We start from the raw sequence: 25,893 nt of genomic DNA on the forward strand, positions 1-25,893 counted from the left end.
AAGGAGTGTTTGGAATCGGCCTCAGAGGCCAAGTTATTACACCATCTTTCCTGGAGTCGGCGGATGAAGAGAAACCGTCCCAGTGTCCCGATTTACCAGGGACAGTCCCAGAATTACAGAAGCTGTCCCAGTTCCTGATTTGATCCCAGATTTGTCCTGCTTGTCCTTTCTGAAGGATTTCCTTATTTACGGCTGAGAAATATGTGGTGGGATTGTCCGTTAGTTCATGAATTTTGGAAACAGATTGGTATAGAAATATCGGAAATTGTGTCTAGGAAGGTGGAAATATCTAAATTAATGGTTCTTATTAGCCTGAGTAAAGGTAAAGGTAAAGGGACCCCTGACCGTTAGGTCCAGTCGTGACCGACTCTGGGGTTGCGGCGCTCATCTCGCTTTATTGGCCGAGGGAGCCGCCGTACAGCTTCCAGGTCATGTGGCCAGCATGACTAAGCCGCTTCTGGTGAACCAGAGCAGCGCACAGAAATGCCGTTTACCTTCCCTCTGGAGCGGTACCTATTTATCTACTTGCACTTTGACGTGCTTTCGAACTGCTAGGTTGGCAGGAGCAGGGACTGAGCAATGGGAGCTCACCCCGTTGCGAGGATTCGAACCACCGACCTTCTGACTGGCAAGTCCTAGGCTCTGTGGTTTAACTCACAGCGCCACCCGCGTCCCAAGTTAAAAACAAAAGAGGAATGTAAATGGGTAAAATTGATGGTAACTGCAGCCAGACAGGTTATAGTGAGTAAATGGAAAAATGCAGAAGAGCTAGGGGTGAACCAATGGAGGAAAAAAATTGAATAATATTATAATTTTAAAATATCTAACCGTGAAGATACACAGAATGAAAGCGTTTAAGGTCAGTGAGAAAGAGGAGGATTGGTTTGAGAAGATGCTGAATTATTTGGGTAGATTTGAACAATTTGGGGCAATTAAAATGTTAAAAGTTAAATAAACCTTATGGAGCGAGGAGTGTTAATGTATATGGAATTGTACATATGGTCAATTTGAATATGTTATTATTGATTATACATATCAGCCGCCTGGGGGGTTTCACTGTTGGGTTTTGGTTGTTGGTAAAAAATAATATATATAAAAAAATTACGGCTGAGAACTGTTGGAGGGGGTGCAATAGGGTGTCCCTCTTTTCACCCCCCTTTTTGGGGGAGAGGTCCTGGACAAATCCCACATTCACCCACAAAAGACACACATCAGAGGAGTGTAATGCCACACAAATACTTTATTGGACACTGGTGGGCCATCTCTCCTTCCACAAGAGATAGCAATCACATCAAACTTATAAAAGATGGCAACACACATCCTTCTGGCAACTTATTTCCCCCCTTCCATCATCCGAGGTGGGCACTGCCCAATGGCCACTCAGCCCCTTCCACTTTTTCTCACTGAAGTAGCCCCTTCCCCAAATACATTAATTCTGAACCGCACATTCCCGGCGAACGCTACACCCTCCAACATCCAGGCACTTGGAGCTTCGGCAGACAGGAGTCAACACAGTCTGCAGGGAAGCCGTCACCAAGCCCCAATGTGCAGTGTGCTGACAGAACCGGGCTTGCTCAGAGCATGATTTCAAAACGGGACTTGCTTGCGCATAAAAGGGCCTCAGCTGCAGAACCCGATCCTGATGTATGTTTGCTCAGATTTCACTTGGTTGAGGCAACCGGGCTGACTCCTGAATAAAAATGCATACCGTATTTTTCGCTCTATATGACGCACCAGACCACAAGACGCACCTAGTTTTTGGAGGAGGAAAACAAGAAAAAAAAATATTCTGAATCTCAAAAGCCAGAATAGCAAGAGGGATCGCTGTGCAGTGAAAGCAGCAATCCCTCTTGCCGTTCTGGCTTCTGGGATAGCTGTGCAGCCTGCATTCGCTCCATAAGACGCACACACATTTCCCCTTACTTTTTAGGGGGGGGGAAGTGAGTCTTATAGGGCAAAAAATACGGTATATACTGTAGAATGGCGGCCCTCCATCCTCACTCGACGTAGGCAAGTTTGCAAGCGATCCAGAGACAGCACTCCACCCTGACAAGCGCTTGAAACTACCTTGCACCAAACTGAAGATCCACCTTGCCCAGGGCTGTCTGTTCTGACTGGCAACAGCTCTCTCCGCAGACGGAGACTTTAAAGTGGACTTTAAGTGAGGGGGGTGTCGAACCTGAGACTTTCGGCATGCGAAGCATGTGCTCTGTCACCAACCCAAGGCTCCTCTTCCTCCTCCCAGGCTGAAAGGGGAAAGACTTGACTCCTCGCTAAAAAGGCTGGCAAGAAACAAGGCAGTGAGAGTTGGCAGTGGGGCGTTTTTTTGTCGTTGTTTAAGTGTGCAGGGCTCCACAGACTACGGGGAAGATGCGCTTTCGAACCCAGCGGCTCCGACTTCTAACAAATCCCATGGGCCCCAAGGTCAGGTGTTCAGAAACACACTCTGCACGTGCTTCCGAGGGTCTTCCCACATTCCAGGCCTCCGGGTGAAATCTTGAAGGCAAGGGTGTCGCAACAGGATTTTCTGGAGGGGGGGGCAGTGCACTGTCTATAGATGCACTTGCAGCGGAAATAAATAAATAAATAAAGCAAGGCCACACATTCTCATAAAAGTTGCACAGAATCAAACCTGAGTTCAAGAGAGAGCGTGAACTTCTCTCTTTGCCCACAAACTATTGCTTTTGAGCGGGTGCGGCGCTATAGCCCAGTTGCAGCTACAAGGGCAAAACAAAAAACAAAAAAAACCCTGGGTTATTCAGGTATCTATCCAGAGTGATGAACCGCTTCTCTACCAAGGAGGGTAAGAAGTCCCTTCGCCACTAAGTCTGAGCCCAGAGAGAAAATCTAGAGAAACACACATACCGAGTGAAAGCCCAAAACCAGCTTAAAAATGAACCAGTGAGTCCCTTTTCCATTGACTTCCTGTGCCAGCTTGAAGCTGGTTTTGGGCCTCCCTTTAGACTCGTGCAACTTGAAAACTTACCCCTAGCACTCATAACAGCTAGGACTTGACTTGCTGGCCATAAACACACGCCGAAAGGTACTGTTTTGGAATTGGCTGTTTTTAGAACATTCCTCCCGAGACCCAGACAACCAGGTTTATTTCCTACTTCAGCCTAAAGCTGCACTGGGCCCTAAGGCAGCCTTTCTTGAGCTTGGGTCCCCAGATGTTGTTGGACTACAACTCCCATCATCGCTAGCTAACAGGACGAGTGGTCAGGGATGATGGGAGTTGTAGTCCAACAACATCTGGCGGCCCAAGCTCGAGAAAGGCTGCCATAAGGGGAAGAACAGGTACTACAAATATTTATGAGTGCAAAGGATGCTCTGGGGAAGCCACACAGGAGAAAAGGGCGTTTCGTTAGATTGAGCTTCTTAGAGGAAATAAGGAATAGCAAAGCATCTTTTTTTAACCATTACAATATCCCTGCAAGGTAGGCCAGACTGAGCGACAGCGACTTTGCTTCAGTGGGGGTGGTGAACGGCGGTTTGCGCCTGGGTCTCCCCGGTCCAAATTTCCAGGGCTCTGAACTTCGGGGGGTAAAAACGAGGCCACATTGGGTCGACAGAAGCTAAGGGATGCCTTTAAAGTGAAGCAATCCCTGCAGTTCAAATCACCCCCAGCCAGCATGGTCAGTGGTCAGGGTGATGGGAATTATAGTACAATAATAGGACTCCCAGCCTCAGTCGTGGAGCTGATAGCAGCCTGGTAAACCCACACAAGGCAAAGAGTGGCGAGATCAAGGATTTGAAGTCATGCTTCCCAAATAGACTTGCTGTCCTGTTTGCTGATCTAACCTACCAACCCCTGGAAAGACCTAGGTCTGGACCTCCTACAATGCTGGGCCCTAAAGCGAGATCTCTTTTTCTTAGCTTCTGCTGCCCCTCGCCCTGCTTCCTGCTCTTTAAGGTGGTCTTCAGATGACAACAGGGGAGTCCGGCTATGGCCATTTCATTGCAAAGCTATCTGAGTCTCATTTCCCCCCAAAAAACCCAAATATGCAGCAGCTATCCTTCAAAAAAAATCCGCACCTCTGTGGATTTCTGCAGTGCCGTTCTCCGGCTGAAAAATGCGTACAGGAATATATGCACTGCAGGTTAAAATAACACCCAAACAAATGTATATTATATTAGTGTTGGGGCGGGGGGGAGGTGGGAAAATGCACACCAAAATACTGGTGAATTTTGGCAAGGGCTTTCGGCATGATGAACTGAGGATTGGGAAAATGAGAAACTAAAGTGCACGAATTCATTCACCCTCGCTACAGTGAGAGGTCAAAGCCCAACCCTTTGACCTCCCTCTACCCTGTTCTGACACCTGAACGGAAGAGAAATGAACTGGGGAGAGTGATCCCAATAGAGCTGGTTAGGAACACTGGAAGCCGCCTTTTACATGGACAAACCTCTGGCCCACCCAGCTCAGTACTGGCTACACTGGTTGGCAGCAGCTCTTTCTAAAGGGGAGGTCCTTTTCAGCTCTACCTGGGGACGCCGGGGACTGATCCTGGAGCCTTTTCAGACACAGGTCACGTGCTCTGCTGTTGAAGGGGTTCCAACCCCGTTCCCAACACCCCAAACACAGTTGCTGTCTGCCTTTCTGCATCCTACACAATGTCTCCGACCTAGCGGTGATCTGGGATATTGGAGTTGTAGGATACCTACAAAAGGAAGCACCCTCCATTTCTAAGGCAGGGAAGAAAAAAAAGGAGCTCAGAAAAACCCATCCAGCGAAATATCAGCTCAGGTCTACCACATGGAGCAAATACCATGTATTTCCCGTGTATAAGAAGACTCCTGTTTTTCTGAACCCAACATTAAGAAATCAATATTTTGGGTTGCCAAAGCTCTTTGAGCTTTTGGGGAGCAATCGCCCTTCAAGTTGTTGATCGCCATGCTGAAAACGGTGCATAAGACAGCCCCCCGTGTAAAAGAAGCCCCCCCCATTTTTCACTCAAAAAACTGAGGAAAGAAAACATCGTCTTCTACACGGGGAAATATGGCGTAGCCAAAATCAAACAGAAACAAGAATTCCTACACTCAAAACAAGGTTGTGCGTACTTGAGGCCAAGGGAGAGAGCACATCTTTACAGATCAGCTTATTTGAGCTCATTCGTTTCACTTCCACAATGGAGGATTTCAAAATTGCCATCACTGGAGGAGGCCAGGCAAAAAAAAAGCCGATTGCCAATATCCCCGATTGCAGGGGTGACCCTCTGGATGTTATTGGGACTACAATTCCCATCATCCCTTCTCACTGGCCCTGCTGGATCACATGATTCCCCATCACTGCCTTATCGGACCAGCAGGCGCCATCTTTTCAGTATAGCTAAGCACAGATACAAACACACCCCTTCACGCCAAACACATTTAGGCAGAGGCAACAACCTGGTGACTTTGTCCTACGACTCCCCGAGACGTCAGCGGCCGCATGCGGCTGGTGCGCCACCCGACACATTCCTGGGCACAGGATCCCAAACCGCTAGCGCATTGGCCTTTAATAATCATAGTAAATCTGCTTTGAACACACAAAAAAGAGTACAGCTATTATCAACGACCTATATACAAAAGGCTACTTGCCTCGATAGTGTGTTCTCAAATGGCTTTTCTTCATTGCTTGTGTGCATATTTTATATATATTATATCAGTGTATTATGTATATATATATATATTCTATATATCCAGTTACTCATATGAAACACAGCGAATATACAAAAAGATTACATTGTTAGCAGAGAGTGTGTTTCTATCTATTTACAGTGATGCGACCTCCCCATCTCGTAATGCTCCGAGAGGTCAGACCAAGCGTGAGTGGGGGAGATATGGGGCAGCCGGTGCTTCTCTAAAAGAAAAAGGTGGGGAAAGTGTGTGTGTGTGTGTGTGGAGGCAACCGGCTCTGAGCTCCTGCCTGCTTCCCATCTGCTCTGGGTTTGCTCCCATTAGGAGCCTATTTCTCTGCTTGCTGCAGCCTCATTTGGATGAGGGAGAAAAACACAACCCAAGAGTGAGAGTGCATAGGATCACAGCTAAGCAGCGGAACATGGGTAGAAGCCGAGTGGGGGTCAGATGGCAAGCAGGGCTCAACCAGGTAGGACTCTGGGCTCCGAAAAACCTCGCAAGGTCCAAGCGTTTGAGCCAGGAGCCCAACACCTAACCAGCTTGCTTGCCCGAGGTCGGAGGCCAGGTGGACCCTGCACAGAGACCATATGGACTAGGAACCTGACTCTGTTAAGTTACCACCCTTTGGCACATGCTGTTAGCAAGGGATGAAAGTGGTAGGTTTGGGCCAGGGGGTGGGATAGCCCTTGGCCCCTTGACATGTAAATGAAAAAGGCCCTCCAGATTTAACCCCCAGAGGAGGAGGGAGGGTGGGCACTGGGTCTGCAAGGTGGCACAGCACAAGAGAGGGCGGCAAGCGAGGACCATCTGCGCCGGCAGTGATCTGGCAACGTGAACACTCGACTTTATCAAAGGCCTTCACAGCTGTGGTGCAAAAAGGGACTCCAAACAAAACCACGCACACAAAAATCACACACGTTATATTGGGTGGATTCCAAACTAAAAAAAAAAAAAAAAAGACACGAGACAAGCTGGCTCCTGGGCGCTGGGCGTTTCAATATTGCAGCAGCGCCCTCTGGCGCCACCCAGGGCAGCAGGAGAAACCAGAAGGGGACCCCTGCCTCCCTCGCGCGGCCTGGCAGTTGGAGCTGGCAACCGAAAGCAACAAACGGGAGTTCCGGCAAGAGAGGGCAAGCGGCGGCGGCCGTTACGGCTTCTTCAGCTTGCCTTCCTTCACCAATCGGTCGTTGAGCTGGCACAGCTGCCGGAGGAAGCCATCGTTGGGGCCGATCTCCCGCTTCTGCCGGACGATGCTGACGGCGCTCTTGACATCCATGTTCTGCCGCAGCATGAGGTAAGCGATGACCAGCGTCGGCGAGCGGCTGTAGCCTTCGCGGCAGTGGACAAACACCCGGCCTAAGAGAAGAAGAAGAAGAGTTTAGATTTGATATCCCGCTTTATCACTACCCGAAGGAGTCTCAAAGCGGCTAACATTCTCCTTTCCCTTCCTCCCCCACAACAAACACTCTGTGAGGTGAGTGGGGCTGAGAGACTTCAAAGAAGTGTGACTAGCCCAAGGTCACCCAGCAGCTGCATGTGGAGGAGCGGAGACGTGAACCCAGTTCACCAGATTACAAATCTACAGTGGTACCTCGGGTTAAGTACTTAATTGGTTCCGGAGGTCTGTTCTTAACCTGGAACTGTTCTTAACCTGAAGCACCACTTTAGCTACTGGGGCCTCCTGCTGCTGCCGCGCTGCCAGAGCACAATTTCTGTTCTTATCCTGAAGCAAAGTTCTTAACCTGAAGCACTATTTCTGGGTTAGTGGAGTCACCTGTGGTTCCTGCGCAATGTTTGCCATCTTGCCAAAGGTTGCAGGCAGCTTTACCTGCAGCAATTGCATGTTGATTGCCCTCTTAAAAGACAAAGTCCAGCAACTGGAGGAACGTGTAGCTACGCTCCAAAGAATTAGAGAGCTGGAGCTCTTCTTGGAAGCAACAGAGCACACCGTCTCCACCAAGGAGAAGACAGGGGACTCCCCTGAGAAGGAGGCTAGTTCACCAACACAGGAACCAGATATATGGAGAAACGTGACTCAAAGAAGTAGGAGGCCCAGGGTTCGCTCTGATTGTTTAGAAATACACAATCGCTTTGAGGTCCTCTCCCCTAGCATGGAAGACGAAGAGCAGACTCCATTTGAGGATCTCTCCCTCATTACAGTCGATCAGGTATATGAAGACGAGCAGCAAAGTCAGTCCTCAGGGAATGTGCAGGCGACCTTGGAACGGACAGCTCACGGAAGAACCCCGACCAGACCTAAGAGGAGGCGTGTAGTGGTGATAGGGGATTCCCTACTGAGGGGAACAGAAGCAGTGATCTGTGGGCCTGACAAGATGTCTCGGGAAGTGTGCTGTCTCCCTGGGGCTAAGATCCAAGATGTAACTGAACGACTGCAAGGAATCATAAAACCCACTGACAAATACCCCTTCCTCTTGGTTCATGTGGGAACCAATGACACTGCAAGCAATAGCCTCCAGAAGATCAAAAGAGATTACGAGGCTCTGGGCAGGAAATTGAAGCAATTAAATGCACAAATTGTCATCTCATCTGTCCTCCCAGTTGAACGACATGGCCCAGGGAGAGAGGGAAAAATAGTGGAAGTGAACAACTGGCTTCGCAAATGGTGTAAACAGGAACGGTTTGGATTCTTAGATCACGGAATGCAGTTTCTTGAAGATGGACTTCTGGCAAGCGATGGGCTGCACCTCACAATGGTTGGGAGGAATGTTTTTGCAAAAAATCTCAGAAACCTCATCAGGAGGGCTTTAAACTGACTAATGTGGGGGAGGGAGACAGTGCTCCTGAAGGTAGGAGTCTATCAATTGATGAAGATGATCATCCAAATGTCATAGACCGAATGGAGCAAACAGCACGCAGACCTAGTGGTGGGAGGAAAAAATCCTTAAATAAGAGACACGGGGGAATGATTAATGGACTTCAATGTCTGTACACTAATGCGCAAAGCATGGGAAATAAACAAGATGAGCTTGAGCTCTTGGTACAGCAAACTAAATATGACATCATAGGCATCACTGAAACCTGGTGGGATAAGTCCCACGATTGGAATGTAATAATGGAGAGATACAATCTATTTCAGAGAAACAGACCAGACAAGAAAGGAGGAGGAGCGGCGTTATATGTCAGGGATGTGTATACCTGTGAAGAGATCCAAGATTTAGAACCTCAAAGCCAAAGTGAGAGCATTTGGGTCAAAATTAAGGGAGAGAAGAATAACAGTGACCTCATTGTGGGAGTTTACTATAGATCCCCAAACCAAACGGAGGACATAGATGATGCCTTCCTGGAACAGATGGCCAAGCATGCAAAAGGAAGGGAGACAGTAGTAATGGGGGACTTCAATTACCCGGATATTTGTTGGATGTCAAACTCAGCCAAGAGCATAAGGTCAAACAGATTCCTCACTGGCCTTGCAGACAACTTCATTGTCCAGAAAGTGGGAGAAGCAACAAGAGGAACAGCCATTTTAGATCTGGTCCTAACCAATGTTGATGACCTGGCTAGTGGGGTAGAAGTGGAAGGATCATTAGGCGCGAGTGATCATGCTCTTCTGAAGTTTACTATACAGCGGAAAGGAGCAGCCAAGCATACTAGGACTCAATTTCTTGACTTTAAGAAAGCCGACTTCATAAAACTTAGGGAAGTGCTGGGTGAGATCCCATGGACAGTAATACTAAAAGGAAAGGGAGTTCATGATGGCTGGGAGTTTATTAAGAGGGAGATAGTAAAAGCACAACTTCAGGCAATACCAATGAGACGGAAACATGGAAGGTGCCTAAAGAAGCCAGGGTGGCTATCTAAAGAACTTTTAACTGAGTTAAGATTAAAAAAGGATGTGTACAAAAAATGGAAAAGGGGGGAAACCACCAAAGAGGAAGTCAAACAAATAGCCAGCACGTGTAGACACAAAGTCAGAAAAGCTAAAGCACAGAATGAACTCAGGCTTGCTAGAGAGGTTAAAAGCAACAAAAAAGGCTTTTATGGGTATGTTCGTAGCAAAAGGAAGAACAAAGAAACAGTGGGGTCACTCAGAGGAGAAGATGGTGAAATGCAAACAGGGGACACAGAAAGGGCTGAACTCCTCAATGCCTTCTTTGCCTCAGTCTTCTCCGATAAAGAAAACAATGCCCAACCTGAAGAATTTGGAGCAAATGATTCAGCAGAGGAAACACAGCCCAGAATAACTAAGGAGATAGTACAATAATACTTGGCTAGTCTAGATGTATTCAAGTCTCCAGGGCCAGATGAACTGCATCCAAGAGTATTAAAAGAACTGGCAGATGTGATTTCAGAACCACTGGCAGTCATCTTTGAGAATTCCTGGAGAACAGGCGAAGTCCCGGCAGACTGGAGGAGGGCAAATGTTGTCCCTATTTTCAAAAAGGGGAAAAGAGAGGACCCAAATAATTACCGCCCAGTCAGTCTGACATCAATACCAGGGAAGATTCTGGAGCAGATCATTAAGCAAACAGTCTGTGAGCACCTAGAAAGGAATGCTGTGATCACCAATAGTCAGCATGGATTTCTGAAAAATAAGTCATGTCAGACTAACCTGATCTCGTTTTTTGACAGAATTACAAGCCTGGTAGATGAAGGGAACGCAGTGGATGTAGCCTACCTTGATTTCAGCAAGGCATTTGACAAGGTGCCCCATGATATTCTTGTAAAGAAGCTGGTAAAATGCGGTCTTGACTATGCTACCACTCAGTGGATTTGTAACTGGCTGACTGACCGAACCCAAAGGGTGCTCATCAATGGTTCCTCTTCATCCTGGAGAAGAGTGACTAGTGGGGTGCCACAGGGTTCTGTCTTGGGCCTGGTCTTATTCAACATCTTTATCAACGACTTGGATGATGGACTCAAGGGCATCCTGATCAAATTTGCAGATGACACCAAACTGGGAGGGGTGGCTAACACCCCAGAGGACAGGATCACACTTCAAAACGACCTTGACAGATTAGAGAACTGGGCCAAAACAAACAAGATGAATTTTAACAGGGAGAAATGTAAAGTATTGCACTTGGGCAAAAAAAATGAGAGGCACAAATACAAGATGGGTGACACCTGGCTTGAGAGCACTACATGTGAAAAGGATCTAGGAGTCTTGGTTGACCACAAACGTGACATGAGCCAACAGTGTGACGCGGCAGCTAAAAAAGCCAATGCAATTCTGGGCTGCATCAATAGGAGTATAGCATCTAGATCAAGGGAAGTAATAGTGCCACTGTATTCTGCTCTGGTCAGACCTCACCTGGAGTACTGTGTCCAGTTCTGGGCACCACAGTTCAAGGAGGACACTGACAAACTGGAACGTGTCCAGAGGAGGGCAACCAAAATGGTCAAAGGCCTGGAAACGATGCCTTATGAGGAACGGCTAAGGGAGCTGGGCATGTTTAGCCTGGAGAAGAGGAGGTTAAGGGGTGATATGATAGCCATGTTCAAATATATAAAAGGATGTCACATAGAGGAGGGAGAAAGGTTGTTTTCTGCTGCTCCAGAGAAGCGGACACGGAGCAATGGATCCACACTACAAGAAAGAAGATTCCACCTAAACATTAGGAAGAACTTCCTGACAGTAAGAGCTGTTCGACAGTGGAATTTGCTGCCAAGGAGTGTGGTGGAGTCTCCTTCTTTGGAGGTCTTTAAGCAGAGGCTTGACAACCATATGTCAGGAGTGCTCTGATGGTGTTTCCTGCTTGGCAGGGGGTTGGACTCGATGGCCCTTGTGGTCTCTTCCAACTCTATGATTCTATGATTCTATGAGTGTGTAACCTGAAGCGTATGTAACCTGAAGCGTAGGTAACCTGAGGTACCACTGTATCGCTCTTAACCACTACATCACACTGGTGGGAAAGAAGAAAAGAGAAAAGCCGGTGTAGTCAGGATATGTGACAACTGGGGGCTCATGGAAGCTATATGCAAGTGTGTGTGTGTGTGTGTGTGTGTGTGTGTGTGTGAGAGAGAGAGAGAGAGAGAGAGAGAGAGAGAGAGAGAGAATGTGTAAAATGGAGTCCTGATGCCAAGGGGGAACACACAGAATCACAAAACTGTAGAGTTGAAAGGGGCCACGAGAATCATCTAGTCCCACCTGCTGCGATACAGGAATCTTTCGGCCCAATGTGGGGCTCAAACCCACAACCCTGAGATTAGCAAGCTGCAAAAGAAAATGGGGTGAGGAGAGACAGAAAAGAGATTCTGAAGGGAGAAGGTGACAATCTGCCACCCACCATTTTGATAGGGTATCAGAGGAAGCTGTCTTACACCGAGTCCTACCATTGGTCCGTCAAGTGCAGTGTTGTCCATCTACATTGGCTGTTGTGGACAGGTTGGACACAGAGGAAAGGTGGGCACAACCAGCTGAGGAACCCCCAAGGGAAGAAGGCTCACCAGGGAGCGGTGGTGGGATGACCATGAGTGGTCAGAGGGAGCAGGCTGGGAGGAGGAGGTGTCAGAAGCTGGAGAGGGAACAGGGCTTAGTGAGAAGGGAGAGTCTGTGGCAGAGAGAAGTCCAGAAGCAGAAGGAGAGTGGGATGAGGGAGACCAAGAGGCAGAGATGAGTCAGGCTGGTGTGGAGTCATGGGGGTTACTTTTCATTAATTCAGACAGGATTTAGGCAGTCTTAAACAGGGACATTCATAAATGATGTGTAACCTCCAGGACAGGAATAAAGGTAAAGGGACCCCTGACCATTAGGTCCAGTCGTGACCGACTCTGGGGATGCGGCGCTCATCTCGCTTTACTGGCCAAGGGAGCCGGCATACAGCTTCCGGGTCATGTGGCCAGCATGACTAAGCCGCTTCTGCCGAACCAGAGCAGCGCACGGAAACGCCGTTTACCTTCCCGCCAGAGCGGGACCTATTTATCTACTTGCACTTTGATGTGCTTTCGAACTGCTATGTTGGCAGGAGCAGGGACCGAACAACGGGAGCTCACCCTGTTGCGGGGATTCGAACCGCCAACCTTCTGATTGGCAAGTCCTAGGCTCTGTGGTTTAACCCACAGCGCCACCTGCGTCCCTTTCAGGACAGGAATACATCCCTATAAAACCTGATGATGAACTGAGACTGGGATAGGTTTTCCTCATTACAAGAAGGTGTTAGGACTGTTTAGCTTTGGGGGAAGAAAGAAAAAAAAGCAGCCGCGCTTGGCCAGGTTCGTGCATTTACATATTAACTTTTCTATTTATACTTTTTCTTTTCTTTTTTGCAAGCTGCTCTGGGTTCTCGCTGCGGATGAGCAGAATAGCAACGCTTAAATAGCAAGAACAAATGACAAGAATTCCAACACTCCAGGGAACTCTCACTCGCCCACAGAGTCCAACTGGCTTTCTTTGTTCGGGAAACAAAATCTCCTTCGAGGTGCGGGAAAAGGACAAACTGTCCAGGCTGTCGCTATTTTCGGGTGGGATCCAGTTACGAAATTGCCCGAAGAGGAGGGCTTGAGAAGCTTTGCCTCCGGGGGAACAAGAGCAAACCACATGTGGGCCGCACAGGAACACGTTAAGCCACAAAAAGGGGGTTGGACTAGATGACCGTCGGGTTCCCTTCCAACTCTACAATTATGAGATTCTATGAGTCTTGTGTCTCCTTGAAGACTACGATGGCATAAATCTAACAAAAAGATTGTTAGATTCGCTTTAAAATGTGAACACAATCAAATTTCTAACCCAGGGGCCAGCAAACTTTTTCAGCAGGGGGCTGGTCCACTGTCCTTCAGACCTTGTGGGGGGCGGGACTATATTTTGGGGGGGAAATGAATGAATTCCTATGCCCCACAAATAACCCAGTGATGCATTTTAAATAAAAGGACACATTCTGCTCATGTAAAAACACCAGGCAGGTCCCACAAATAATCCAGAGATGCATTTAAAATAAAAGGGCATATTCTACTCATGTAAAAACACGCTGATTCCCGGACCATCCGTAGGCCGGATTTAGAAGGCAATTGGGCTGGATTCGGCCCCCAGGCCTTAGTTTGCCTACCCCTGTTCTAACCCAAACCTAACAGGGAGAAAGGAATGCTGAAGGTTAGCAGATGCCAGTGCCAGTTTGGAAGAACTCTGTATGTAGAGGAGGTACCCACTGAGCTGCCCGGGGACTTGAAAACAGCTGCGCCGCGGATTCAAAATATGAATGAATCAGCAACAGCAGATTTAAACAGGCTGTCAAACCACAAGCAGTTGAAAGCCAAGACCCGACTCTTCACTTCGTAAGAACCTAAGTGGGCCTTCTCGGTGGTGGCACCCGCCCTGTGGAACACCCTCCCATCAGATGTCAAAGAAATAAACAACTACCTGACTTATAGAAGACATCTGAAGGCAGCCCTGTTTAGGGAAGTTTTTAATGTTTGATGTTTTAAATATTCTGTTGGCAGCTGGCCAGAGTGGCTGGGGAAACCCAGCCAGATGGGCAGGATATAAATAATAAATTATTAATTGATGATGAAGATGATGATCAAGCAGCCAGTGGCCCATTGAGTCCAGCGTACTGGTATAAGCCAGATACTTATATGGGAAGCCTTGAAGCAGGATTTGAGCAGAAGAGTTGTCTCCCCTCCTGTGGTTTCCAGCGATTGTCATTCAGAAGAAGCATTGCTGCTCCCGCCTGCACAACCCAGCTCAAATATATAAAAGCACAGAATCCACCATCAATCTGAAAGCGATCCTCAGCCAGCAGACAAAAGCTGTAGTCCCGGCGAGAATAATGGGGTATACTTTACATGTTTCTCCTGCTAATCTTCCCACGCTACCGCTGATTCCCTTCAATTCATGTCCCTTAAATTCCGCACAAACACACACATACCGTATTTTGTGCTCTATAAGACTCACTTTTTCCCTCCTAAAAAGTAAGAGGAAATGTGTGTGCGTCTTATGGAGCGAATGCAGGCTGCACAGCTATCCCAGAAGCCAGAACAGTAAGAGGGATCGCTGTGCAGTGATCCCTCTTGCTGTTCTGGCTTCTGAGGTTCAGAATATTTTTTTTTCTTGTTTTCCTCCTCCAAAAACTAGGTGCGTCTTATGGTCTGGTGCGCCTTATAGAGCGAAAAATACGGTACATCCTGGAGATGAGAATGATCACAAAAATCCAGATTGACAAGGGACTAAGAGGCCACTGATCAGGACCAGCCATTCGCAAACTGGTGTCCTCCTGTTTTTAGACTTACAACTCCCTGATGCAGCAAGCAGGACACCGGATTGGTTCAGACTCTCCAGCCTGCCCTCCTTTGCGCTCAAGGCTACCATGCAACGCAAAGAGCAACCAAACGCATCTGTGAGCAGGGGACAGGGAAATAGCAAGGGAGGGCCATGGTGTAGCTTGGCCCGCAGAACGCAGCAGAATGCAGTTCAGCAGGACAAGCAGTCCATTCCCATAGCGGAGGAACAGGTTCTTGCAGCTGTGACCGGTGACACTCTCACCATCTTTCTGTGCCAACGCCTTCTCGATGAAATCGGCGGCTTCCTCAAAGTAGCGGCTGAGGTTGAACTCCTGGGTGTCGTTGGCCTTGATGCCGTGATAAGTGATGCCTGTGCCTTCGTAGAACTCGGCATTGGTGTTCACGTGCATGAAAGACTTGCCTTCTGCCGCGTTCAGGATGTGGGTGATGCCCAGGCGTTGCAGGCGCATAACATTCTTGGCTATGAACCTGTAACGGGAAGATTGAGTCATGTCATTCATTCATATGTGTGTGTGTGTGTAATTTTTATTACATTTTCTGTTATATATGTGTGTGTGTGTGTGAGAAAGAGAGAGAGAGAGAGATTTTTATTACATTTTCTGTTTTACATTTTAGAATATTCACTTAAAGAACCTTAAAATATCAATGACTTCCCTTCCTCTCTTTCCACGGTTCACTTTGCACAACATAAATACCTGCATATTTTATACAAGCTAACCATTCAGTATTCCACTATTGCACCCATCAAAACTTATTTACACTGTTGAATTTATCTTAATGTTGCCAGCGTTTTCAAACAAACCCAATTGTCCTCCATATATTCAAATAAACATTTCCAAATCTTCTTTAAACATATACTCTTCTTGTTCTCTTGTCTATACAGTGGTACCTCGGGTTACATGCGCTTCAGGTTACATACGCTTCAGGTTACAGACTAACCCAGAAATAGTACCTCGGGTTAAGAACTTTGCTTCAGGATGAGAACAGAAATTGTGTTCTGGCGGCGCAGCAGCAGCAGGAGGCCCCATTAGCTAAAGTGGTGCTTCAGGTTAGGAACAGTTTCAGGTTAAGTACGGACCTCCGGGACGAATTAAGTACTTAACCCGAGATGCCACTCTATATGTTAGGTCTGCAAGCTGAACATGTTCCATCAGTTTAAGTTGCCAATATTCTTTAGTCGGGACTTCACTCGTTTTTCATTTTTGGGCTAACAAAACATGAGCCGCAGTAGTGGCACACATAAATAACCTTTGCCGACTCCTGGGAATTTCTATCTGAGTTATCCCCAACAAAAAGGACTCTGGGTTTTTTTGGGGTTTGTTTTTTTAAAAAAAGTATTTTGTAAAATATGCAGGGATTTATGATATGTAAAGGGATACGGGTGGCGCTGTGGGTTAAACCACAGAGCCTAGGACTTGCCGATCAGAAGGTCGGCAGTTTGAATCCCTGCGATGGGGTGAGCTCCCGTTGCTCGGTCCCAGCTCCTGTCAACCTAGCAGTTCGAAAGCACGTCAAAGTGCAAGTAGATAAATAGGTACCGCTCCGGCGGGAAGGTAAACGGCGTTTCCGTGCGCTGCTCTGGTTCACCAGAAGCGGCCTGGTCATGCTGGCCACATGACCCGGAAGCTATACGCCCGCTCCCTCGGCCAATAAAGCGAGATGAGCGCCACAACCCCAGAGTCGGCCACGACTGGACCTAATGGTCAGGGGTCCCTTTACCTACCATTTGAACTGAGCCATTGGCCTGTCTAAAAGGTATTGATCCACAAACCCCATAGAGGACAACACACACTTTTTGTGCTGAAAGCAACAGTTCTGGAGAATGGTGGTTGGGGGGGGAGGGGGGAGAGAGAAGAGACCTTTCTTGCAGCCCCCAGAGAGGGCCATAAACTCGTGCCTGCTCTAAATCTGGAGTTCATCCTAGCAAGCCTTGTAACATTACTCCAGCCGCCAGATCAACATTACCCTCTACAGAATATTGGACTAGCAAAGAGAGAGACTGCTTGTCACCAGTGAGAGAAATGTCAGAAACCTCTTGGTATAAAAAGACTGGCTTAAGCGACAGAAGATTTGCCAGAGTGTAGAAAATTCAGATCTGTGGCTGAGGAGAATAGGTTCCTCAACCAATACATTGTGAACACATACAGAAAGCCAAGGTAGCCCATGAATTATAGAAATCTATTACACAAACAAAACTTTGAAACGATTTTTTTTTTTTTAAATGATCAGAGCCCAGTGGCCAATAGATTCATCTTCATATGCAAAGGCCCTGAACAAACTGGATATAAAAATCAATTAAAATAAAATAACATGTGCAGTTGCATGAAACAAATATTTCCCAAAGCCAATTATCTGCAGCCAGATGAGTTTCGACTAATCCATCTTCCTTAGTGGCAGATAAAGAATGCCAAACACCAGCAAGGAACCCAGAAGGAAGGTATAATCATATTTAGGCTAGGCCACGATTGCAATGGCAAAATTCCAAAGCAAAAGATGTAGACCAGGGGTCAGCAAACGTTTCCAGCAAGGGACCAGTCCATGGTCCCGCAGACCTTGTGGGGGGCTGGACCATATTTGGTGGGGGGTGAATGAACGAATTCCTATGCCCCACAAATAACCCAGAGGTGCATTTTAAATAAAAGGACACATTCTACTCATGTAAAAACACGCTGATTACCGGACCGTCTGCTGGCTGGATTTAGAAGGTGAATGGGCCAGATTCGGCCCCCGGGCCTTAGTTTGCCTACCCATGATATAGACCTTGTAGTCTTCAAAAAGAGGCACTGGTCAACCCCCACCCCCCAAAAGCTTCCTTTCACATAGAATCATAGACTTTGTAGAGTTGAAGGCACCATAAGGGTCATGTAGTCCATCCCACTGAAATGCAGGGATCTTTCGCCTAACGTGGGGTTCAAACCCACAACCCTGAGATTAAGAGCCTCATGCTCTACTGACTGTGCTATCTCCCAGGTTTAAAACACCATTGTGTGGTTTACAGCAGCCCCGAGATGTAGTGTGGTATTAAACCTCTACTGCAGGACTCGGCTACGTTAGTATTTTTTAATGCATTATAACACTGTGACATTAGACGGGGCTGTAGAGTTTGATCCTTCGGCAACATGAATTCCTGTTATGAGCTTTACAACGCGTTTCCCTGAAATGTTGTGGGGTTTTTTTTATGTGTCTAGATCCAGCCACAGGCTCAGCCGAAGCTGAGAGAATGCAGTAACGCTGCAATGTTGTCCCTTGAGCTTATCTCTCAACATTGTAGGTTGGGCTGAGAGTCTACAGTGGTACCTCGGGTTAAGAACTTAATTCGTTCCGGAGGTCCGTTCTTAACCTGAAGCACCAATTTAGCTAATGGGGCCTCCCGCTGCTACCGCCGCGCCACACGATTTCTGTTCTCATCCTGAAGCAAAGTTCTTCACCTGAGGTACTATTTCTGGGTTAGCGGAGTCTGTAACCTGAAGTGTCTGTAACCTGAAGCATATGTAACCCGAGGTACCACTGTAACAATTGTAATTTCTTACTTATTTATAGCATTTTTGTTTCCTTTGTGTAGATTCAACCACAGTTTGTACATCATTACTATTTTAGCAAAGGGACAGATGAGGCTCATCAACCTGGGAAGGTAGCCCATCTAGGAGGAGGAAAACTCTGATCCTAAACCTCTGCTGCCTTGTGGGGTGTTTTCAGGAACAGAAAGGTGTAAACCCTACACAAATCTGGAGTAGAGTCTTTAAGATGGTTGGTTGGCGCCTTGTACGTCTCATTCCAGCAATTCCTGCAGCCAAACATATTGCTCTGCTTTCCTTTGGACCACATCAGCGATGTGTCTTGTCATCTGGGCAGCCCAGGACCTCCCTACACACTGACTAGGCTTGCGCCCCAGAGGCACACTCCATGGTCTCTCGAGACAGGCGGATGCCAACAATTTTAAGGGGGAGTTCCACAACAGAGGTGGGGATCCTGAAGTTTTCGAAAAATGTTCCCCGCCCCAATCTACAGAGGGGGAAACTGCTGGAGGAGGTGGTCCTGTTTACAAACAGGATCTGCAAATGGTCCCGTGAACGAGTTAATACTTTTCAATAGTTCACGACATGGCATGTAAGGGGGGGGGGGGGAGACGAAGAGGAGGGGTTGTGTTGCTCAAGGATAATGACATCTCAGGTCCACGACATCCTCACCACACCCCACGTAGCAATGGGTGTGCTATCAGCAGCAGGAGAAGGGAAACAGCACTTCATTCTCCAAGCATGCTGGGAAATTGCAATATCCCTGCAAAAGAAAATAACTTGCATATTGCAGGAACAAGGATCAGAATCGGAAGAATTCTTATTTGCATCAGCCACTAGCCATAGCAATGAAGGAAAAGAAAATGTACTGAAGATAGAGGTAAAAACGATACAAAATACATTTGGGAGGTTTACGTCAATAATCAAGTAACAATGCACGAACAAGTGTGTGGCAGAAGTGCATCTACTGCACAAAAACTAAAGGGCCTGAGAAGACCCTTTGGGTTGTTCCTTAGCACCATACGTAGGAGCAAAAGTGTTGAGGCATCCTCAATTACACCTTCATCTAACCTTCAGATTTTAATTAACACTCCTTGCTCCCGTCTTCCCTGGACCGTTTACCTATTTTTTCTTTCCTTTTTATTTTTGCAGACGCTGCAATTCTGCATCCTGAATTTCTAGTTCAGAGCAGCCTGACCTTTTACTTCGACTTGTATTAAAATGCACAGAGTTCATTGGTGCCCTGCTTAGTTAGCACTCCTGTATCAATGACCTTGTCAGCATTTGTACCAATCAATGTCTTCTTCAAACATCTTCTTCAATGACTTAAAAAACAACAACAAACATTTCTTCCTGATTTTAAATACATAAAGATAGAGGAAACTGGATCTGCACTACTGAGAATCGCCAATGTATTTCATCAAATTCTCTCTTTTCTTAACTGAGAGACAGTGGTCCACCACTGTGCTGAAAGGCCTGGGTTCAAGTTCCCTCCTCTGCCAGGTACTCACTGTGTGAGCTTAGGAAAATCAACAAGGTCACCTCAAATATAAATCTAACTCACAGACATCATGCCAAAGAATAGTTAACCATGGTTTGGAGCAATGTTTGAGTTGACAAACCATGGTTTTCAACTCTACCAACAAACCATAATCAGAAACCATGGTCTGGAGTGAGTTTGCAAACCACAGCATGTGTGGTGGTGCTGTTGTTGTTATCATAATTATTTTTATTAATAAAATTTCTATACAGTGGTACCTTGGAAGTCGAATGGAATCCGTTCCGGATGTCTGTTCAACTTCCAAAACGTTCGGAAACCAAGGCACGGCTTCCGATTGGCTGCAGGAAGCTCCTGCAGCCAATCAGAAGCCGCGTAGGATGTTCGGGTTCCAAAGAACGTTTGAAAACCAGAACAATCACTTCCGGTTTTCGATCGTTCGGGAGCCGAAATGTACATGTACCAAGGCGTACGAGTTCCGAGGTATGACTGTACTACCTTCATCCAAGGATCGCATAGCAGTTTACAATATAAAAACACAAAAATGCATACCACCATGACAAACAAAAACCTTCCTCCAGTTTAAAATGCCATAGATTGCATAATTAGCCAAAGGCCTGGAAGATGAGGAACAAAGATGGCAATCGTGTTTTGAATGTTGTCAGACTCAACAAACCAAAGGGCTGTTGATCTGCCTCGAGGCTGATGCAACAAGAAACTGGAATACCGATCAAGATGATCACGGAAAACAGGCAAGTAGCCTAAAAATGGTTTGCCTGTACATTTCCATGCTCAAACTAGGGTTTGGGTTATTAACTACAGTTAGCGGTATGCAAACCACGGTTGGACATGGTGTCGGGTTATTGTTGGAAAGACACAAAACATTTCGAAGCTTTGGAAATTAAAAGCACTATGTAAACTCCTAAGCGGCAATTACAGGCTGATAGCATCCATGCCACGCCGCATTGATGCAAAAGGGGCCCAAACCAAGTAAGTACATATGCATACTTCTACTTCTCAGAGGTCCAATATTGCTCTATTTGCAATCCTTGTTTTGCTGATTTCATTTAATATTCTAATTTTCTGAGATTGTTAATTTGGGGTTTTCATCAGCTGTACGCCATAATCATCACAATTATAACAAATAAAGGCTTGACATATCTTGCTTTGCATATCATGAGTCTATCTCATATATTAGTTTCACCTTTTGAGTTGAATTACTGAAATAAATGAACTTTTCCACGATATTCTAATATTCCAAGTTTCACCTGTATATCCTGAAGGTACCAGGATTTAAGAGCGTGCAAACTTAAAAGTATCTGCTTATTCACGGCTTCCAACACTGCACACATAAGACCAGACCTTGAGCAGCCATTATGACCTCTGGGTCTTTGCCAGCGGTGGGGAGCCTGTGACCCCAAAATACTGACTCCAGCTGGACCCCAATCTGGAGGGCCTTGCACCCTATGTGCTCACAGGCAGGGATTAATATCCTGATTGGCATAAAGGTACACAGCGCCAGCAGAGGAAGACGTTCCTTGTTTTCCAGCCACAACCGCCAACGCCTCAAGGTAATTACAGGGTCTTTAGGGATAATCAATCCCTATTCAAGTAGAATCTTGGCAAGTATAAGCCTGAAGGGGGCAAGCTGGTGCCAAGGGCAATTTCCCAAATCGGGCACCTAGTGACGTTAATCATTCCCCCTTGGACACTGCATGGGCTGGCGCTGCCAGAGTTAAGTGGCCGAAAGCCCATTGACATCAATGGGCTTAGAAATGCTGGTTCTGCAAAGGAGAGGTTTGCTGTCCCACAATAGGGACAGGTCTCCCTTCTGGTCAATTACAGTTATGCTTCCTACAGCTGGCATAAGTGGCAATGGCTGGAATGTTAGAAACTCATATATAAGCTTGCAAAAACGGAACTCCACAGCGTCACCTGGCGTCACAGTGTTAGAATGCATATATACGATGCATATAAAGTGCTTTTTCTTTGCCGATGTAGCTGAGTCCGATGTCTGAAATAAGGATGGAGCTGTGCATTGGCTGGCTTCACAGTTTTTCCCGCATTGTGATTTTTACATGGCACACACACACACACACACACATCATGATTCGCAATATATTGCCAGGTCAAAAATTATGAAACCGGTAGCGCAATATGGACTTCAAACCGGTTTTGGACAATATATTGATAGCCCAAAATGTATAAATCCATACGTACAAATCCTGTGTTGATATAATTATTGCCTGACATTTCTGGATGGCAGAACTAGGGCTAGGTTAGATTTGATCTGAGGCTAAACCTGCGGCCTACGAGCTTCAGCAGCTCAGTCCAAAAGGTCCGCTTAATGTTTGGCGGTTCTTTAGTTGAAATTCCTGCATTGCAGGGAGTCGGGTGGCCCTCAGGGTCCCTTCCAACGCCACAAATCTACGATTCTACGACGTTTGCCTCTGGTTGAACTGGAATAGGGCTACACATGGCCTTTTCACAAAGGTGATCCAGGCGCCATTCACAGGGCACCCCAGCAAGTACTATAAATGGAGGGCTAAACTGAGGCCTATGCCTGCATTGGAACGAGGTGGGAAAGCTTTGAGGTGATGGAATGAGCAAGGGAGCAGCCATTTTGAAATGCAACCCCCTGCAATGTAAAAAGCTCCCTGACAGCAGAAGGATGGACGGGCAAAGCAAAGTTCTAGTCAGCCTCTTATCTGCTCTGCTGATTTTCTTCTTGTAACAAGTTTTTGTTTGGTTTAAAATAAAATAAAAATGTAGGCGAGCATTCATAGCCCTTTGCGACCTGAAGAAGTACATTCCATCTTGTCACTTCAGGATTTTTCATCCCGCTGTATGGATGGATCCAGGCCTCAACTCATACCCTCCAACATTTCTCCAATGGAAATAGGGACGTCCTATTCAATAATAATAATATTAATGATGATGATGATTTATAGCCCACCCTTCTGACTGGGTTGCCCCAGCCACTCTGGGCGGCTTCCAACCTATATAAAAATGAAATTTAAAAAAATGAAACATTAAAAAAAACTTCCTTATACAAAGGCTGCCTTCTAAAGGTTGTATCTCCTTAGCTCGGGGGGTCGCATAACTCTGTACCCTCTGACATTTATCTGATTGAAACAGGAACATCCTAAGGAAAATCGAGGCATTCCGGGATCAAATCAGAAACTGGGGTGGCTTTTGTAAATCTGGGACTGTCCCTGGAAAATAGAGACACCTGGAAGGTCTACTAAACTTACGACGAGGGAAACCATGAGTTGTTTTCAGACTCCGGATTGCAAATATATAAAACCTGCCTTCTTACTACAGTAAGCCAGCTGGCCTAGAAAATGCCACTGTGCTGTTTTGGTATTTACAGGTGACTTTGTGGGAAAAGGCCAAAGCTCAGCACTTAAGAGCACACAAATGCAGCAGGTTCCAAAGACCATCCCAAATTTTAAAAATCCCAAGAATGAACAGCGAGAGGCTTCTTTTCCTGTAGCCACTGCCGGAGCACTTTCAGAGCATCACTGTTTTTGAGCAGGATTCAATCAGATGCCAGCAAATTTGGGCTGTGCAATTATGGCGGATCGGGAGGCCCTTGCACAGCAAACCCACTTTCCCAAAGGATTGGACCTTTTGCAGATAATGAGAGGGGAAACATACTTGCTTGACGCAATGCCAGCTAACCTTCCCACAAATAAATCAGAGGTCATTTGGAAGTGGCCCCGGTCAGTGAGAGAGAGAGAGAAAATACTGAGCTGGGCAGCCTAAGTTTATGGCTGTGCCTTGTATATAAGCTCATATGTTTCCAAATACGTAAGAAGGCGACACACCCAAACCTACTTGCTTTCCGGAAAAACCAGGCCGCAAGGAAGGAAGATGGTGCTGGAAGAGGGTGAAAAGGGGGCTTATTTTAGGGCAGAAACGATAAACCAACTCCCATCAGCCCCAGCCATCATTGCCAATGGTTAGGGATGACGTAAACTGAAGTCCAATTACAGCTGAGTTATTGACTTGACTTGAAAGGTTGGGAGGCAGCATAGCTCAGTTGGTTACAGAATGGTGCTGTTAACACCAAGGTTGCAGGTTCGATTCCTGAATGGGACAGCTGTGTTTTCCTACATTGCAGGGGGTTGAACTAGATGATCCTCAGGGTCTCTCCCAACTCTACGATTCTGTGATAGTTACGTCTTACCAGTTTTCTGCAGCCACAGCAGGCGCTGTGATTCTCCGGCAGTTTGGTTTCTCCCCCCGAAAGGCATACTTCTTTGTCTCTCGAAACAGACAGATGCCCTAAAGTTTCCTCTCCAGATACGTGCACAGAAAGACTGGGGCCAATTCCTACCCTATTAAAAGTGTTTAATGGGACCTGCAAATCTTTACCATCTTCCAAAAGTTAAGAGCAAAGAGCAGGTTGCAAAGCCCTGATGGAAGCCAAGGTACGCGCCAGCCAACAAAGCTTTCTCATACAATTTACAGATACGAGGAAGGCAAAAGTCAGGGCTTTTGAAACATCACTTGTAGAAACATCCCAGTGCTTAGTCCTAAGGAGATGCGGAGGCAGCCGCTAGTGCAACAGAGTTTAACTTCCTGGAACAAGATGTCAAAATGGTTTACCAGCCGCCAAAACTATCACTGAAGTTTGGATACTTGCACTCTTCCTGTTCCAAAGATCTCTCCCTCCCTCTTCTCTCACAAAACGGAAGTATACCTGTTTTTATTTGGCAGATTGTGGACTTGGTTTTACTCACCAGTTAAAGTACAGGGCTTCCCCCAAAGAATACTGGGAATTATTGTTTCTTAAGGATACTGGGAATTACGGCTCTGTGAGGGAGGAGCTACAGTGTGTACACAGCCACAGAATGCATTTCTCTCAACATGACATAACCAAATCTCAGGGTTGAACACATTGGCGCAACCAGGATTTATGTCAGGGGTTCAGGATTTATGTTTGGGGGGGGCAGACAGGCCAGAGCCAAGCTATCTGTGAAGTGATGGGTCAGTTAGTTCAGTATTTTTATTTATTTACTTGATGGTGGGGGAGCTGCCCCCTTGCGTTGAACAGAAGGTCCCATCTTCGATTCCTGGCATTTCTAGTATCGTAAGGATTGCGGGAGTTGGAAAAGGCTGAACCTGAAACCCTGGAGAGCTGCTGCCAGTCAGAGTAGACAATATGGGTGCAGATAAGACCAAGAGCATATCAAATCAGCTTCATATATTTGTTCGTAGCAAATTTAGCGTCCCAGAGTCTCTCGCCTTTCCTTTGCCCTCCATCGGTTTGGCAGGGGCCTGGGTACCAATCACCTGCAGACATTTGGACGAGCGGCAATCACTTGCCTTCAGTCCCCCAAACTTTAACATGGGAGCAGCAGCAGCTCCAACCCGGAGGGCAATGAACACTTAGCTGCCCCCCAGCCCTAAGAAGAGGTTCAACTATACGCACGATGACGGCAACCAAACCTGTCACCTGTAATAAATACCACGCGGGGGAGGGGGTGGAGGCCCCTAGCCCTGTTACGGGAATTAGGGACCTTCCCCTCCTCGTAGCGGTAGAAGGACTCATTCTCTGCCCCCCACCCCTTGCATCCCACCCCCACCAGCAACGTCCTCCCCGTTTTCCAGCCCACCCCGCCGTCCTCAACCTGTCCCCCTCGCCCTCGCCCCAGTTTTCATCTTTCGCTCTTCCCCAGGCCTACAGACAGCCTCATGGATTGGGGTAGGGTGTTCTTGCTCCCCCCCCCCACCAACCGAGGAGGGGAGGGCGCTGGCGGGGTGGGGGTGGGGGGTTGAGGTTTGGGGGAGAAACTCACGCGTTGCCCACGTGGATCCGGGGCGCCACCTCGTTGCTGTGCGCGCTGGGGAGGCTGTAGCAGCCGCTGCCGTTGGCCAGCAGGTCGTTGAGCTCTTCCACCGAAATCTGGAACTCTGACATGGCTCGCTCGCCCCGCCGCTATGGGCAGGGCTGCCTCCCCGCTCCTTTCCCCGGGCCCGGCCTGATAGGAGGGGCCGCGATCAGCTGGTGCGCGCCGGGCAACTCCCAGCGCCAGGCCGGGAGGAAGCGGGCGAGTTCGT

General features: G+C 47.2%; 2 protein-coding genes across 2 annotated transcripts; one reads left to right on the forward strand and one right to left on the reverse strand.

Annotated features, from left to right (window-relative positions):
* Window positions 1-1,222: 1,222 nt before the first annotated feature.
* Window positions 1,223-25,764, reverse strand: DUSP3 (dual specificity phosphatase 3). The gene is made up of 3 exons (XM_083583650.1): window positions 25,632-25,764; window positions 15,053-15,279; window positions 1,223-6,975 (listed from the first exon to the last, which is right to left on the reverse strand). Exons 1-3 carry the CDS (start codon window positions 25,751-25,753, stop codon window positions 6,767-6,769), a joined length of 558 nt encoding a protein of 185 aa, XP_083439776.1. The 5' UTR covers window positions 25,754-25,764; the 3' UTR covers window positions 1,223-6,766.
* LOC310747983 (uncharacterized protein) lies at window positions 7,408-10,671 on the forward strand. Its single transcript, XM_083583472.1, has 2 exons — window positions 7,408-8,432; window positions 10,310-10,671. The coding sequence occupies exon 1, from the start codon at window positions 7,410-7,412 to the stop codon at window positions 8,391-8,393; it is 984 nt and encodes a 327-aa protein (XP_083439598.1). The 5' UTR covers window positions 7,408-7,409; the 3' UTR covers window positions 8,394-8,432; window positions 10,310-10,671.
* Window positions 25,765-25,893: the final 129 nt, after the last annotated feature.

This window comes from Podarcis filfolensis (genome assembly GCF_964270895.1).
Source record: "Podarcis filfolensis genome assembly, chromosome: 13".
NCBI lineage: Eukaryota > Metazoa > Chordata > Lepidosauria > Squamata > Lacertidae > Podarcis > Podarcis filfolensis.

Coding starts and splice junctions, on each gene's coding strand:
- LOC310747983 (XM_083583472.1), top strand. CDS start 7,410: ATGTTTGCCATCTTGCCAAAGGTTGCAGGCAGCTTTACCTGCAGCAAT.
- DUSP3 (XM_083583650.1), bottom strand. CDS start 25,753: ATGTCAGAGTTCCAGATTTCGGTGGAAGAGCTCAACGACCTGCTGGCC. Junction 15,280..25,631: donor CGGATCCACGTGGGCAACGC/GTGAGTTTCTCC, acceptor TTCCCGTTACAG/GTTCATAGCCAAGAATGTTA. Junction 6,976..15,052: donor GGCGTTGGCACAGAAAGATG/GTGAGAGTGTCA, acceptor TTCTTCTCTTAG/GCCGGGTGTTTGTCCACTGC.